The sequence below is a fragment of the Solea senegalensis genome, linkage group LG5 (assembly GCF_019176455.1).
Source record: "Solea senegalensis isolate Sse05_10M linkage group LG5, IFAPA_SoseM_1, whole genome shotgun sequence".
In the NCBI taxonomy this organism is placed as follows: domain Eukaryota; kingdom Metazoa; phylum Chordata; class Actinopteri; order Pleuronectiformes; family Soleidae; genus Solea; species Solea senegalensis.
In genome coordinates, this window is record NC_058025.1 from 16,653,877 (window position 1) to 16,667,961 (window position 14,085).

Here is a 14,085-nt window from a genome sequence, read left to right on the forward strand (position 1 = left end):
CTTTCGGCAATCCCTGCTAGTTTCCATGGTAGCAGTGTGGCAGGGAGGGAGAGAAAGAGAAGATGGGGGGTGATGGTGGGTAGGTGCAGGGTGCAGAAAACAGGATATGAAGATGGCATCCTTGTGTTGCTTCTATTGCCCCCCTCACCCCCTTCCTTCCAGTTCAAGCATCCATCTGTAACTAACTAACTAACTGTGTGTGTGTGCGTGTGTTTGTGTGTGTGTGTGCGTGTGTGTGTGTCATAGGGTGACCGGAGGTGAACTGTTTGAGGACATCGTGGCCAGAGAGTATTACAGTGAGGCAGATGCCAGGTAGGCGCGGACACCTTTACTCCTGTATCTGTCGATGTGCTTTTCTCTTTGTCCTTCAAATGTTCTGTGTGTGTCCTCTGTTCTTGTTCCGCTTTTCTTTCCTCACTCTCTTTACTCTTTGCCTCTCCTCCTCACTTCCCCTTGTCTTTTTACATCCTGCTGTACTCTCCGTTCTTTTCCTCTGTTTCTGCTTCTCACTTTGTTTCACAGTAGATTTTATGATGAATTTCCTCTTGACTTTTGCACCTCTTCACATTTGTTTTTCCCCTCTGTACCATTTCTGTTACTTTTTCTTATCTCTCCTGAAAGATGGTTTCCTTTCTCTTTTTCTCACCGACTTAACCCTATCTTTTCATTGCCATATGCTACAACATTCACACCTCTTCCTCACCTGTCCAGTGCGTATGCCTTTACTTCAGTACCATAGTACTTTACCTCACACTGACATAAGAGATAATGGTATGTTTGTCTAATTTCTTTCAAGACCAAATTAAAAATCAGGTTTTGAATGTTGTGGAGTTTATTTTGAACTTAAAGCCCAATTTAAGTAAAAGTAAGTAGTTAATTCAAAGTAAAGTTCAGCTTGTTGTATTACTTTTAATAAACCAGAAAGTGTTTTTGTTCACTGACATTATGTTTAAAGGTATGTTTTTATTTGTGATGTTCCCCTGAAGGGTAAAGTATCAACAAAATCTTAAAGGTCACAAACCAAATGTTCTAAATGATCCATGTTATTTGGGCTGATGCAGCTGGTCCTATATTGTTATGCTTAAAAACAGAACAAAAAAACACAAAATAAGTCTTCTTTACTATCTATTTCATCCCCTTCACCACCTCCTCCCATGTTGTTTTATATCACACTCCCACCACCCATGCTGACTCATCCTCAAAACCACACACGCACACGCACACGCACACACACACACACACACAGAGCTCTCACTGGTCAAACAGGAAATGGAGTAGTGAGGGGTGGATGACAGACAGTAAGCCTCGAAAAAGACTGCGAGAGGTACTTGAAAATGACAGTTGTAATGTGGGCGTTCATCCATTCAGCAGTAGTTAAACATGGAACTGAATAGTCAGAGAAAATCCTGAACACCGAGCAGAAGTTTCAACTACTTTAATTGTGCACATTAAGTCACTTAAAAACAGCTCAGAGCTTTGCTTTGTGTCAATCCAATGAGCTCCATCCCCTATTACAAAAGTAAATGGACTGTAACTAGTGATTTTCTAGTCTTAATGACCACTCACAGGGCTTTACACTTTATTTTAGTAATTCAAATGCAGCTGCATATAGTGCTTTTGCAGTATATGCAGTATATGTTTTGCTTGTGGTTTTCAAAAGTGATTAATCTACTAGAAAAGAAAATTTTGACTGCTTGGGTGCATAAATATGAAGTTTGAAATAACACAGTCCACTCTCAAATTGTTTTTGTTCCAGATGCTTTGTGCGAAGTGAAATAGAAATACAGCAGTGAAAACAAGGCATAAGATATGGATATGAATATACAGTGAAATAGGCAGATGAAATAAAGATGGAATGAAATAAAATATTAAATAAAAAAATAACTAAATAATAATAATACAATAATAAAGTAGAGAATCTGGAAATATATACAATATACAAATAGTTAGCAATGAAGTGAGGATGAGTAGGGTTTGTCTGATCATCAGAGGGAGGAGTTGTACAGTTTAATGGCCACAGGCAGAAATGCAAAACATTCTATTTTTTGCACTTATATTATGACTTAAAAACAAGTTGAATCAATGACAATACGATTGCACAATGGATGGGAAATCCCTCACCAAACAGAGCTTTTGGTTAAATGTGTAAAGTGATGGTGACAGCTTTATCTAAATCAGCCAGAGAGAACTATTGTCAATAAAGCTGACTTTTATTCACTCGCACATTCTGATTAATGACTCAGACTGTTTCACCAAGGTCAGACTGGCAGCCTCATGTACTACAATATAGCAGATGCAAAATCGTTTTAGTGATTCTTATCTACCCACACAAATGAGTCAGTACATGTCTCCTTCAAAAGAGAAACACGGAGAGATGTTGTGTATGTGTTTGTAAATTAAGAATAGTCGATTAAAATATGAGTTGTAGCTGTTTTCATTTGAGTTCCACATGAACAATGACAATCTTTACTCAATATCAACCCACAGTGACATCATACATTTGTTTGTGATTGTTGTTTTGACATCTTCTTGCTATTTGTCCAGTGCTAGTGTGTAAACACATTGGTTTGATAAGTTAGAGGTGAAACCTTAGCCACACTCTGCTTTATCCAGTTTGAGTCTAAATGGGACCATAATTGAAAATGTTTCCTAATGTTATAAATCAAGTGAAACATTTTCTGAAAGACTTGCTGTGGCTTCACTTTCTTGACCCAGGATGATTATATGTCCATTTTAATCTGTATTATTTTCCGTATAAACAGTTAAAGCATTACGGTCTTGAAATTAAAGCTCTGCTATTGTGGGCCCCAGGAAGTGTAGTTTAATTAAGTATGATCCCCATTAGCCATCACACTATAGGCATCAGCCTAACTTTAATCTACTGGATTTTTATGCTTTGCTGCATCTTGACAGAGAAGCTGCAACAGATTTCTTTTTTCTCCTGTGGTGTTGTAGACACAACATATACATGTATATACGCACGCACAAGACACATATAGACTGCAAATGATATCCAGCTCTTTATTCTATCGTCTGAATGTCATCCAGGCCAGTCCCCCCTCTCTCCTCCCTCACTCCTTTTGGAGATCAGTAAGAAGTGGGACTTTAATTAGCTACAGTAATTAGTCTCTCTCTCTCTCTCTCTCTCTCTCTCTCTCTCTCTCTCTCTCTCTCTCCCTCTCTCTCTCTCTCTCTCTAACACTCTAACACTCTCACACTCACTCACACTCGTGTGCACCTACAGATAACTCCTCTGCATCACACCATGTCACCCGCTGTCACAACCGACCAGAGTCTCTTCAGCAACTTGTGTGGATATCTGTGTGTGAGACTGTGTGTGTGTGTGAGTGTGTGAAATCCAATTTAGCATCACCACGGGAGCAGACATATTCAAAAAAAATAAAGTCACAAAAACCTTGCTGTTATTTTCAATGCTGAACAAGGAGTTGTATTGTCCAGCCCCAGATATCAAAAATGCTGGTTAGATGTTTTTAGATGTGTTTTTTGCAGCAGATTTCACCTCCTGATATAGTCACCATCTCAACAGAAGCTTGATGTACCTATCAGCATCATAATGTCATCATCCTGTGTTAAATATTTATAAAAACAAAATACCTGCATCAGATTAAATTCTGTGATGCACTGCAATGAATGGTTAATCATGTTATTTATGGTGAAGAATTGTACCAGATTATCTTGTTTTTAGTCTTACAGAATCAAAACCTCCATCTGGCCTGTTGTGATTCTCTTTTTTTTTTAAGTATAGAAACCCTATAAAGACGTGAGAGGTCAAGAGCATGATAAGTTGTTTTTTAATCGCGTTGGAAGAAAATAGAAAAATCTATTTGTGATGGGCAGTGTTGATTCTGTCAGCACACATGAATAAATGTATGGGGAACTCTGGAAATGTTAGGTGCACCATTATCACCAAAGAAAAAGTTTGTCGCACTCTTAAGGTTTTTTTGTTGCACTTTTTGTTTGCACTCTAGAGCCCTGACTGTAGTTTAAAATGCTGATCAGGTCCCATTTGTGACCATAGTGATGAGGGCTGCACTTTTATTCCTCCCTCTTTGCGAGTTCATAACACAGACCTTGACAAGTCCTTTGGAATGATATAATGGTTTTGGACCGTGAGACAGTGAAGGTGTGTGGAGATGCACTCCCATTTCTACATTTTCCTTGTACTTTTATCTGTTGCATTGTTGCATAAAGTGCTCATGCTCAAGGCACATTAAGACCTTTCTGGAAATGGGGTTTGTTGCCTTGTTTGCTACCACAGGCAAATCTTTACAATCAGGTTAAGACTTGATGGATAAAAAACATGATTGTTTACCCATGATATGTTGAGAATGGGTGAAAAGAGTTTCTTGTTATTTCCTCAAGGAGGCTCTGAATTCCAGGGTAATGTTTATTTCTGAACCTCTGCATCATTTGTGGACAATTATAATATTTTGTGAATCTTTGCTGCCCAAAATCAGATAATGTACTTGATTACCTGCGCCTGGTTTTTCTCTTTCTTCCTTTGCATATTTTTTCTGTGATATTGTTCTGTCTTTTGGGAGTTTAGGTTAGGGTTAACCCAGTCCAAAGTAATGCAGATTGAAGTGAGGTCAATTGGCAAATTTAAAATCCCTCCAGGTGTGAATGGTTGTCTCTCTCCTGTTTGTTGGGCAAGTGATGGATAGGGTTCACCCTGTGTCTCACCCGATGTCAGCTGCAATGTCTCTGCAACCCTCAAAGGATAAGCATTAACAATGATAGATGGATGGATGGTTGTTTTAGTATGTTTCATCCACCAGTTATGCAGTGTGTGTCACTACTGTAGGGTGATGCCTTGAATCCGCTGAAACGCAATGTGATTTTATCTGGATCAAGTTTTTCATTAATGGGTAATAGTTGCTGCTTTTAAATGATAGTTTGCCTCATTTTGTTTTTGTGAAGAATCATCAGAAGTAGTGTTGTTGTGGTTGAATATCAGTGGGAGGCCTTCACAACAAATGTGTATTGATGTTGATTAGAGACACATTTCAAGGTGTGTGTGTTTGTATGTGTATAAGTGTAATTCTTTTTAGATGCAATCTCTCTCTCTCTCTCTCCCTCTCTCTCTCTCTCACACACTCAGTAGATCCTGCAGCCTGCCGGTCTCCTTGTGCCTGCCATTAGTCACATATTCTGCACATTATACCCTCTCATTACACCAAGCCTACACTACATATACACACACAAACAGACATGAGACATAGCAGAGTGAGGTAGGTATGTGTATCCCTTTATAGTGTACACACACACACTGCATTTTCCTGTTAGTAATGGAAAAATAGCCTGGCATCAGCCCACTAGTCGTCTATGATTCAAACTCATCCCACATACCTAAGTATTTTTTTTTTCTTTGTTCATATCTCTTTTAGCTCTTCAAAACACTTCCTCTCCTCTCCTCTCCTCTCCTCAGAATTGCTGTGACTTTTGTCTGGCAGATTGTTCTGCTGTAGCTGCTGTTGTCTCTCATGTTTTTTTTTTTTTAAAACAAGCAAAACAAAACATTTTTGCCTCCTCCACCCGCATCCACCCTTCCTTCACTCCCCTTCCAATACCTCAATCTTCATCAGTCTTTCCCTCACTTCCTTCTACTTTCCTTCTACTTCTACTCTCTTTTCCGCCTATAAATTTGTCCTCCTTTCTTTTGACAAATCTTCTCTCTTTCTCTCTCTCTGTCCCTCTCTCTCTTTTATCTAATATGTAATGTTCTGATCCTGTTTCATCTTGTTCATCTGACCTGGTCATTACTCTGTTCACCTGGCATCTTGTCTCCTCCTCCCCTCACTCCCTCACTGTATACGCCCCATGGTCCATCCCTCCTCTCACCCCCCACCCCCCCGTTTCTCCTCTCTCTGTTTTGTCTTCACAGTCACTGTATCCATCAGATTCTAGAAAGTGTCCATCACATTCACCAACATGACATAGTGCACAGGGACTTGAAGGTTAGTATATTTAGGGGAGCATTTGCATCCCTCACTCCCCCATCACCTGTCCTCTCCTCAAATCCTTTGCCTGCTTCCTTCTTTCCTCTGTCCATTCCTCCTCCTCTCCTCCTCCTTCCTTCCTTCGTCCTCCGTCTCGTCTGTTTGTGTTGTTCCTGTCAGTTGCTGGTCTCATGTCTGCCTGTCTGACTTGTCTCTTGGTATGCTCTTGAGTTTCTTGTATGCTTTTAAAAAAATTGTATTGTATTTTTTGTCAATTGAAAAGAACCTCTAGCCTGGCTCACCCTCCCTCCTTCCCTCCTCCATCTGTCCACCCACTCGTCCTCTTCTCAGCCATTTTACAAACAGCTACATGACAATTGCTCCTGTTGCACTGTCTGACAATTAGATAAACAAAATAAATAAGCCACAGTAACACCCACCCACAGTAACATTCACTTATATTTACTGTTTTCTTTATTGATTTCCTTTCCCTCCCTGCACCTCCCCTCTCTCTCTCTGGCAGCACAACATTTTATTTTATTATATTGATCCCTGTATTTTCAGGACAGCCTCACTTAACATCACGTGTGTCTTAATAGCGCAGAGCACAAGCTTAAGAAAAACAAGACCATTTAAAACAAATACGATAGTTGGAAATGTCTTTTGATAATCTTTAAAAAGCCTCTTTCTGAGTCTGTTGTTTGTGTAAAGATGTTTTTGTCTTCAGTCCTGAATTATACCTGTGTCAGTTACACAGGATGTTGTTGTCTTTCTACTTTAATCTGTTTCATAAATCCAAGGCTTCCCCCTTTTAGCTGAAATAAGTCCTTTTTTAATAAATACCCTTAAACCACGAAACCCAATTAAACAGACTCTTTTCAGGCAGTTGACAAAATGTATTGTATTGCCTTAGCCATTTATCTCCAGGTTGTCTTTATTAATTTTAAGCTATTTTTTTTAAACCAACAAGGCTTTATTACCATCTAACTGGTAAAATCGAATAAACAAACTTTATCTGCAACTACTGGGAATCCATGCACTTTTACAAAAGTTTACAAATGTCATGGTAGCATATGTTTTGGTTAAAATGCAGTTTTGTTGCATGTTTATTTACTAAAATCACAATATAATACTGTATTATTGTTATTACAAGGACATATTTGTATGATGTATGATGACACATTGTAGTTGTTGATTACAGAACAAATGCTTTATGTGGTTAAAGTTGGGACTGAACAAATGATCCTTAAGTAGGACTGCGTAATAATCAAATAATTATTTATTGTGATATCATTTTCTTCAATATCAATATAACAACGGTTCAGTATATATAACGGTTTAATGTTAATGCTTTGTGCAAACACTTTGACATACAGTATTTGCTCAACAGCTGAGAGTGTAGGGGAGGATGGACGCACACACACGCACTGAACAGCATGTGTATCCACACACTCACACAGACACATTTCATCGATGGAAGTCATTAGAGCCTGGACCGCACATTTACAGACACATGTGGTCACTCAACTGAGAGCATCTGTGCTGTAGATGTGACCTGCCTAGTATTTATTCATCAAGAGACCTTTAGAAACAAGACACAGGGCTCTTAATTTATAGCTCTGAACTTTAACTTTACAGCCATGCCAGTCCATCTCTCTCTCTGTCTCTCTCTCACTCTCTCTTGCTCTCCCTCTCGACCTCACATTGCTCTCTCTCTCTGTGTGCCTCTTCCTCTCTCTCGTTTCTTTCATTTTATAACCTTTTGTGGACTGGCCAAACTACTACATTAATGAAGCCTGTTAAGGCAAAGCAACTCTTAAGCCTCTGTATTTGTGTTCGAGGGAACTGCTTCCTATTATTTGGACTGCATTGCCCATTTTAAACTTAAGTTATCATATATCACATATAGCCCCTTTAAACGTCCTTGTGTATGCTGCTGTTTGAACAAAACAAGACATTTGAAGATGTTGACTTCAGCACAGCAAAGCAACTCAAGATCAAACAATCCAATGTTTAACAAACTGTGCAAAGCTCTGGTGTTTACATGGAACATCAGATGACAGTCAAGACAACATACCATATAGTTTATTCACACACTTCTTACAAGTGTCCAAATACAAGGATGGTTTAGGTATTTCTTAAACAGAAGTTAACTGCCTAACTTAGCGTTGTTGGCTTTAAACAATCTGTATCATCATAGATCACATACACCTTTTACTTATTTAACTCTCTCTGTCTCTCACCCACACACTTGATGCTGAGCCACTGGTCAATTTGATTAATGACCCATTTAGTTACCCTCAGCATAGCAGCAGATTTTCTCTTTCAGACTGAATTTGTTCAAATTTCTGTTTGTTATCTGGCAACATTGCATTATTGGCTTTCCTTGGATGAGAACGCTTCCTCTTCTGTAGTTGATTTTATTTTGTATAATTCATTAATTTTACAAAGTGACAGCTCAGAAATAAACAAACCCAACACACATTATTTTTGCTGTCAGTTTGTAAAAATTAAAACCTCAGCTTGGGTATTACTTGACTTTGTATGACAGATATTTGGAATCACAATGAAGAAATGAATACAAACCTTTTAAACATTTAGAACAATGGTGGCCAGATGTCACAAACAAACAAAACTCACTTTGAATGTTGAGTTTAGTTGAAGTCAGTGCACAGGAAGCAGACATGAAAGGTCAGACACTTATCCATGCAACTTGTGTGTATGTATGTGTGTGTGTGTTTGTTCAGTCCACATTTTGCATAGCCATCCCAAGGCAATGTTCATGGCCCTCTTGTACACATATACATCACCGTCTGTCTAATTGTACAGTGCATATACAGTATCTTCTTTTGTTTGGATATGTCATCTACAACACTCAACTGTCAATCATCAGTGTTCCTCACACACACACTGGAAAGCTAACTGACATTAATCACTGTTGTCAGGTCAGTCAATGCTGGCAGCAGTTATGATATTAATTCCAAAAACAGCTTAAAATTTTTTATTAATTGCACATTGACTCAGTGACCCTCCTTCCCTCACCTCCTTAATCAATGTCCTCTGATGCCCTCACCAACATTCTCACACCCTCATGGAGGAAGGTGGTGTATCTAGTATCCACCTGCAGATGAATCAACAGTACCTCATAGCTAGATTGGTTAAATCTGTATTGCATGCAAACTTAAATCTGGGCCAGAGTTGTTCACTGACCTAGTCTGTGTAGCAAACACTTCATTGATTAATTGGACACTATTTAAGTAAAACCAGTATGGTTCCATTTTCCTTATCCCTGGTGGGTTGCAATTTGCTACGGGACAAAAGTGAAAGTGTGATTTGACAGAAAAAAAATCCTGTCATACCTCCTCCCGCCCTTCCCCTCCCGTCCCACACCTCTGGCCTGTGCACGAGATTGTAGCGCTGCTCAGACTAACATGCGCCCCCTCGCCCCTTCCTCCTCCCCCTCCCCTTGGTGTTTGCATGCAGTCATTGCATCCAGCAGATCCTGGAGGCAGTGCTTCACTGCCATCAAATGGGCGTGGTGCACCGGGACCTGAAGGTGAGTGATGGGAGAATTGCCCCGCTGTCCTTTGAATGTATGCTGTTTTTGTTTGGGTGTGTTATTTATGTAGTCTGTGTACGTCTGATAAGTTGACAAGAAACTATCTATAATGTTGTTGACATAATGTCACTGTCAATGCCTGAGACAAACCACCCCAAAGGTTGGCCTTTCAAGCAATCGATGACCATTCATTAGCCCTGTCGGACCGAGGTGTGTGTCGGTGTGTGTCGTCAAGAGCCCTGCTGACGGCTTTTATGGCAGATGTCAAAGTAGTGTTGCAGTCCATCAATAATAGAGATCAGAGCGACGGGCTGTTTAGATTCCAGCCTATCAGAAGACAATAAGAGACAGAGAAATTACAAAGCAAATAAACAATTTTTACAACATACCAATTGGATGCAGACACAACATGGCCATCTGGAGTGAGCCTCTTTGTGATTACTGAGTAACAAAATCAACAGATATCCTCCTCTGCCGAATAAGGCTTCCACTTTTTCCTTTTTCAGTAACAAATACAGACTAATGCTTCTTGCTGGTAAGGAAAATTGTTTTCTCTAATTCGGGCCGAGGAAGTATGGGTTGGTAGCACATTGTCTGTAGTCGATGTGGTGTGTGTGGGTGCAACTTTTTTCCCCAACACACGCTCATCTGAGGCAGCATTGTGGTTTGTTGACGTTCTTTGTCATTGGCCGTGCATTGGGGCAGTCCTGGACCTTGGACAGGGTTTTCAACCATTACATTCTCTCTGAATTCTGATGAAAATTAAGATTGCATGTCACTCATTCATTGATTTTCAATTGCTTTTTCCTCCCTGAGGCTCACGGGGGAAGATGACTTGGGGTGGCTGGTTTCTGTAAAATAAAACTCTAGATGATACAGTTAAGCCAAAGCTCCTCTCCCCTCTCATACTGTAGCCACAGCAGCCCTCACAGCTTTGTTGCAGTCACCATGAGACTGTCAAATAGCTCCCCTGACCTTTCCCTGGCTCTCTGTTCTGCTATGTACAGTCTCCAACTCTATGCTGTCACCTTCTTCTGCTGTTGTGTAAACACCACCTCCCCCAGTCTAGGGAGATTTCAGGCATGCACTGCTGGTCATGCTGGCTGACCAATACCTCAGCTGTGTAACTCTTTTGGAACAGGATTTTTGTCGATGCATCGGTCTAAAAAGCCCCAAGAGGAAACTTAATCTGACCTCTACTTCATTCACTAGTTTGACAGCGACTAGCTCATGAGGCTATTGATTAACAAATCCCCTGTGTGTTTTTATTGCCTCCATTGGTCATATAATGACCCTCAGTGCTTCAAAAGTGACAGTTAATTTACTGTGAACCGTGATCCATTAGCTCCAGATGTAACATGCATTGATTTTGGCTTACTGTCAGGTAACATTAGGCCTTTCTCAAGGTTGGAAACATTTGGAATGGCTTCTTGACTTTGGGATTGCTGATGTCTAGATAGACAGATGTCTTTTACACACTTCTATACAGTTCATACTATGTCATGCATTTCATATTACATTTTGCTCTTAAGGATTTTACTGTGCTTGTGGGAATGTCTTCTATAAAACACAGATCCTGTTTGATTTTTGTGTGATTCCGGCTGTTTTCAGACCCTCTGCTGTCTTGTCTTGTACCTGGTATAGTGTTTTTTTGTGAGCATGCCTATATGCCTATAGTGCACATCTTCCATGCAAATGTCAGACCCAGCATTCCAGCAAAGACATGTTGTGTTTATCAGGACTGTTGTGGCCATTTCTTTATTTAGCCGACACGCCTATCTGGTTTCACACCCAAGCATCGTGGAGCATTTCATGCAATAGGTCATAGTGTGATGACTGAGGACAGCCTGGGTGACAAGATCACTCAAAATAGGAACTAGGTTATGGCAAATGGGATGACAACACAGTGAACACCATATAGCCCTGCACTGTGTACAGGGCTATATATAGTATACAGCAGATGTAATGTAGTTTTCCTTTCTAACTCATTCTTCTGCAACTAGCATGTAAGTAGTGTAAATGTCGGCTAATTCTTATATTTAGCCCTTTCGGCACAAACTCAGTAACTGATTCAAGTGCCGTATACCGTATGTCAGGGTGAAGTCAGACCATTGCAGCATTCTGCTTCAACTGGAGGTCTGTCACTCTCGCATAAGGAATTAGCCTGAAATGCTGCCGCAGCTCCAATCCTCTAATGTCAGAGAGAGAACTGGGAATCATTCCATCAGAAACACCCACTCATGACCTGCTCTCAAACACAGCTTTCTCTATCTTCTATACACCCCCACCCCTCTGACACTCTCGTGCTGTGCAGTTATTATTTGTCAGCGTTCTCAGTTGTGCATGTCTTGTCCACATGAGTGCTGTGGAGATGGAGAGGAAATGAAGCACTCACAGTGCTGTAATTTTTTTTGCCATTCATTTATGCACGACTTTAATGGAAGCACATGCCTTATCAGAATTTCCACCCACATCGGTTTTCACAGATTATCTTACTGATGCAGTGTTGGCAAGTTCTAACATCTCCTGTTTACAAAAGAGTAAAACCCAACCAACCAGTAGAGCTGGGAGAATGTACAGACATGAGGTACAAGCTCCGAGCCTTAAGATCACTGCTTTGCTCACTTGCAATCTCACTCTGTTACACATATCCTTCTCATTTTGCCCAAAGGCTGTAAAACCTCTGAAATCTCACTTTTAAGTGAGCTGTAAATACACATTTTTTTGTTGCCTCTAAACAAATTAGCTGAGGAGAGAGAGCACAGAGTAGAGGGAGGAAAACAAGATGATGAAAATCATATCACTGTATTGCAGACATAACAGTGACATAAAATACATCCTAAAAGCAGTATAACTTAGTCATTCTTACCTTGCTCTCAGTTTGTACTTGTTTTGCTGTTCAAACTGGTATATTTAAAAAAAAGTAAAGTTACTTTTCTCCTTGAAAGACATAATTTTCCTGCAAAAAACAACAACAGCTAATCAAACCTCTAAGTGATATTAATTAGAATAGCCTAACTCCATGCAGATGTTCAACAGCTGTCAATTGCTTGGCATTCAGGTGCTAATGCTGACAGTAATTTTCAGTTAAGGTAAAATGAGGTAACAATTTAAAACTACTGAACACAAAAATAATATAATAAATATATAATAAAATAATAATATAATAATTATTTAAACAAAGTCTTAGAGGCAGACATAATTCTACTTTAAATGAGCATAGCCGAAGACACACATTTACTTGTTTCTATGTAATGTTGGACAGGAAAACCAAGGACTGTATAGTCTTTGCTCATGCTCTGACCTTTGACCCATATTTATATATGGGTTACCTTGACAGTGTGTCATTAACCTTTTTGGCCAGATGTGTGAATTTCCAACATTATCAGAAGCATGTAAATTGGTTAATCAAAAAGACACTTCATTTCATTTTCTTTTTTTTTTTAACCACTTATTCAGAATTGCCAGCTGCTTTAACAGATTTAATGATGGAGTGAGACTGAGAGAGATAAAAGAGAGAGTGAAAGTGAGAGCAAGGGCCAGTGGGGATAGCAACCCATTATTAGAGCTCTCCTCTGACAGAGAATAATGAAGCTGGTTGCATTATCTGGGCCATAGAGGAACGTATTGGCTACAGCACACCACATTAGGCAAAGACTGAAAAGCACTACCGACTGACTGAGATTAACACTCTGCTGAAATGCTTTTCCATGTATTATATAGCTTTAATGTGTCCATGCTTGCATTTACCCATGTGTGTGTATACTGTATGTGTTGAACATGTATGTACTCTATGATCTGTGTTCACAGACTTTCAGATGTGCATGCATATCTTTCTATCATCATCCTTTCCCTCAATAAGGCAATGCATATTTAGCTCTCACAGCACTTCAGAAAGTTTAAATGAGTAACCTCATTTCTCTCACCTACACCACTTCAGCCAGAAAACCTGCTCCTGGCAAGCAAATGTAAGAACGCTGCCGTGAAGCTTGCTGACTTTGGCCTGGCCATCGAGGTGCAAGGGGATCAGCAGGCCTGGTTTGGTAGGTAACTTGGAGATACAAACATTTTTGGCATAAATTTGTCATTAAGATGAACTTACTGCACAGTGTAATTATGATAAAAAAGTTAACACCATCTGTGTTTAAAAAGACATTAGAAAATAAAAGACTACTGAAGTGTTCCCTTTTTTTTCTTTTTTCTTTTTTTTTTACCCTCCTTCCATTTCTTCCTTATTTATTTTTTTTGGATATTCCTTGATCTTCTTCCCAGACATCGTCAAAGTGGAATTTGTAGTGCTTTCACATATCAGAGTAAAGAGATAAACAAACAAACTGTTGCAGTTGCACCTCTTGCTGAATAGGTCTTCTGGTTTCCCTTCATTAGTGATGAGTACAAACTACCCCCACCTGCTGGTAAGGAGAGTAATTTCCTCTCACGCAGGTGCAAAACATTCACTATATGCAGATTGTGTGTTGGCAGTCATTGATTCAGTGTGTGTATGTGCTGCTTTTTGCCTTGACACATGCCAGTCTGAGGCAGAATTAGAAACTTTTCTGTTGCCAC

The 14,085-nt window shown here is 39.7% G+C and overlaps 1 protein-coding gene across 29 annotated transcripts in view; it reads left to right on the top strand.

The window, feature by feature from the left end:
* camk2b1 (calcium/calmodulin-dependent protein kinase (CaM kinase) II beta 1) overlaps positions 1-14,085 on the top strand; it is a 63,870-nt gene that overhangs the window by 15,140 nt on the left and 34,645 nt on the right. For 16 of the 29 annotated variants that reach the window (XM_044026112.1, XM_044026124.1, XM_044026113.1 and 13 more), the window contains exons 5-7: positions 247-312; positions 9,444-9,516; positions 13,460-13,562. In XM_044026112.1, the coding sequence (XP_043882047.1) occupies positions 247-312; positions 9,444-9,516; positions 13,460-13,562 (242 nt within the window). Of the gene's footprint in view, positions 1-246; positions 313-5,905; positions 5,979-9,443; positions 9,517-13,459; positions 13,563-14,085 lie in introns of those variants that run through there. The other 13 variants (XM_044026115.1, XM_044026123.1, XM_044026127.1 and 10 more) reach the window with 2 other exon arrangements.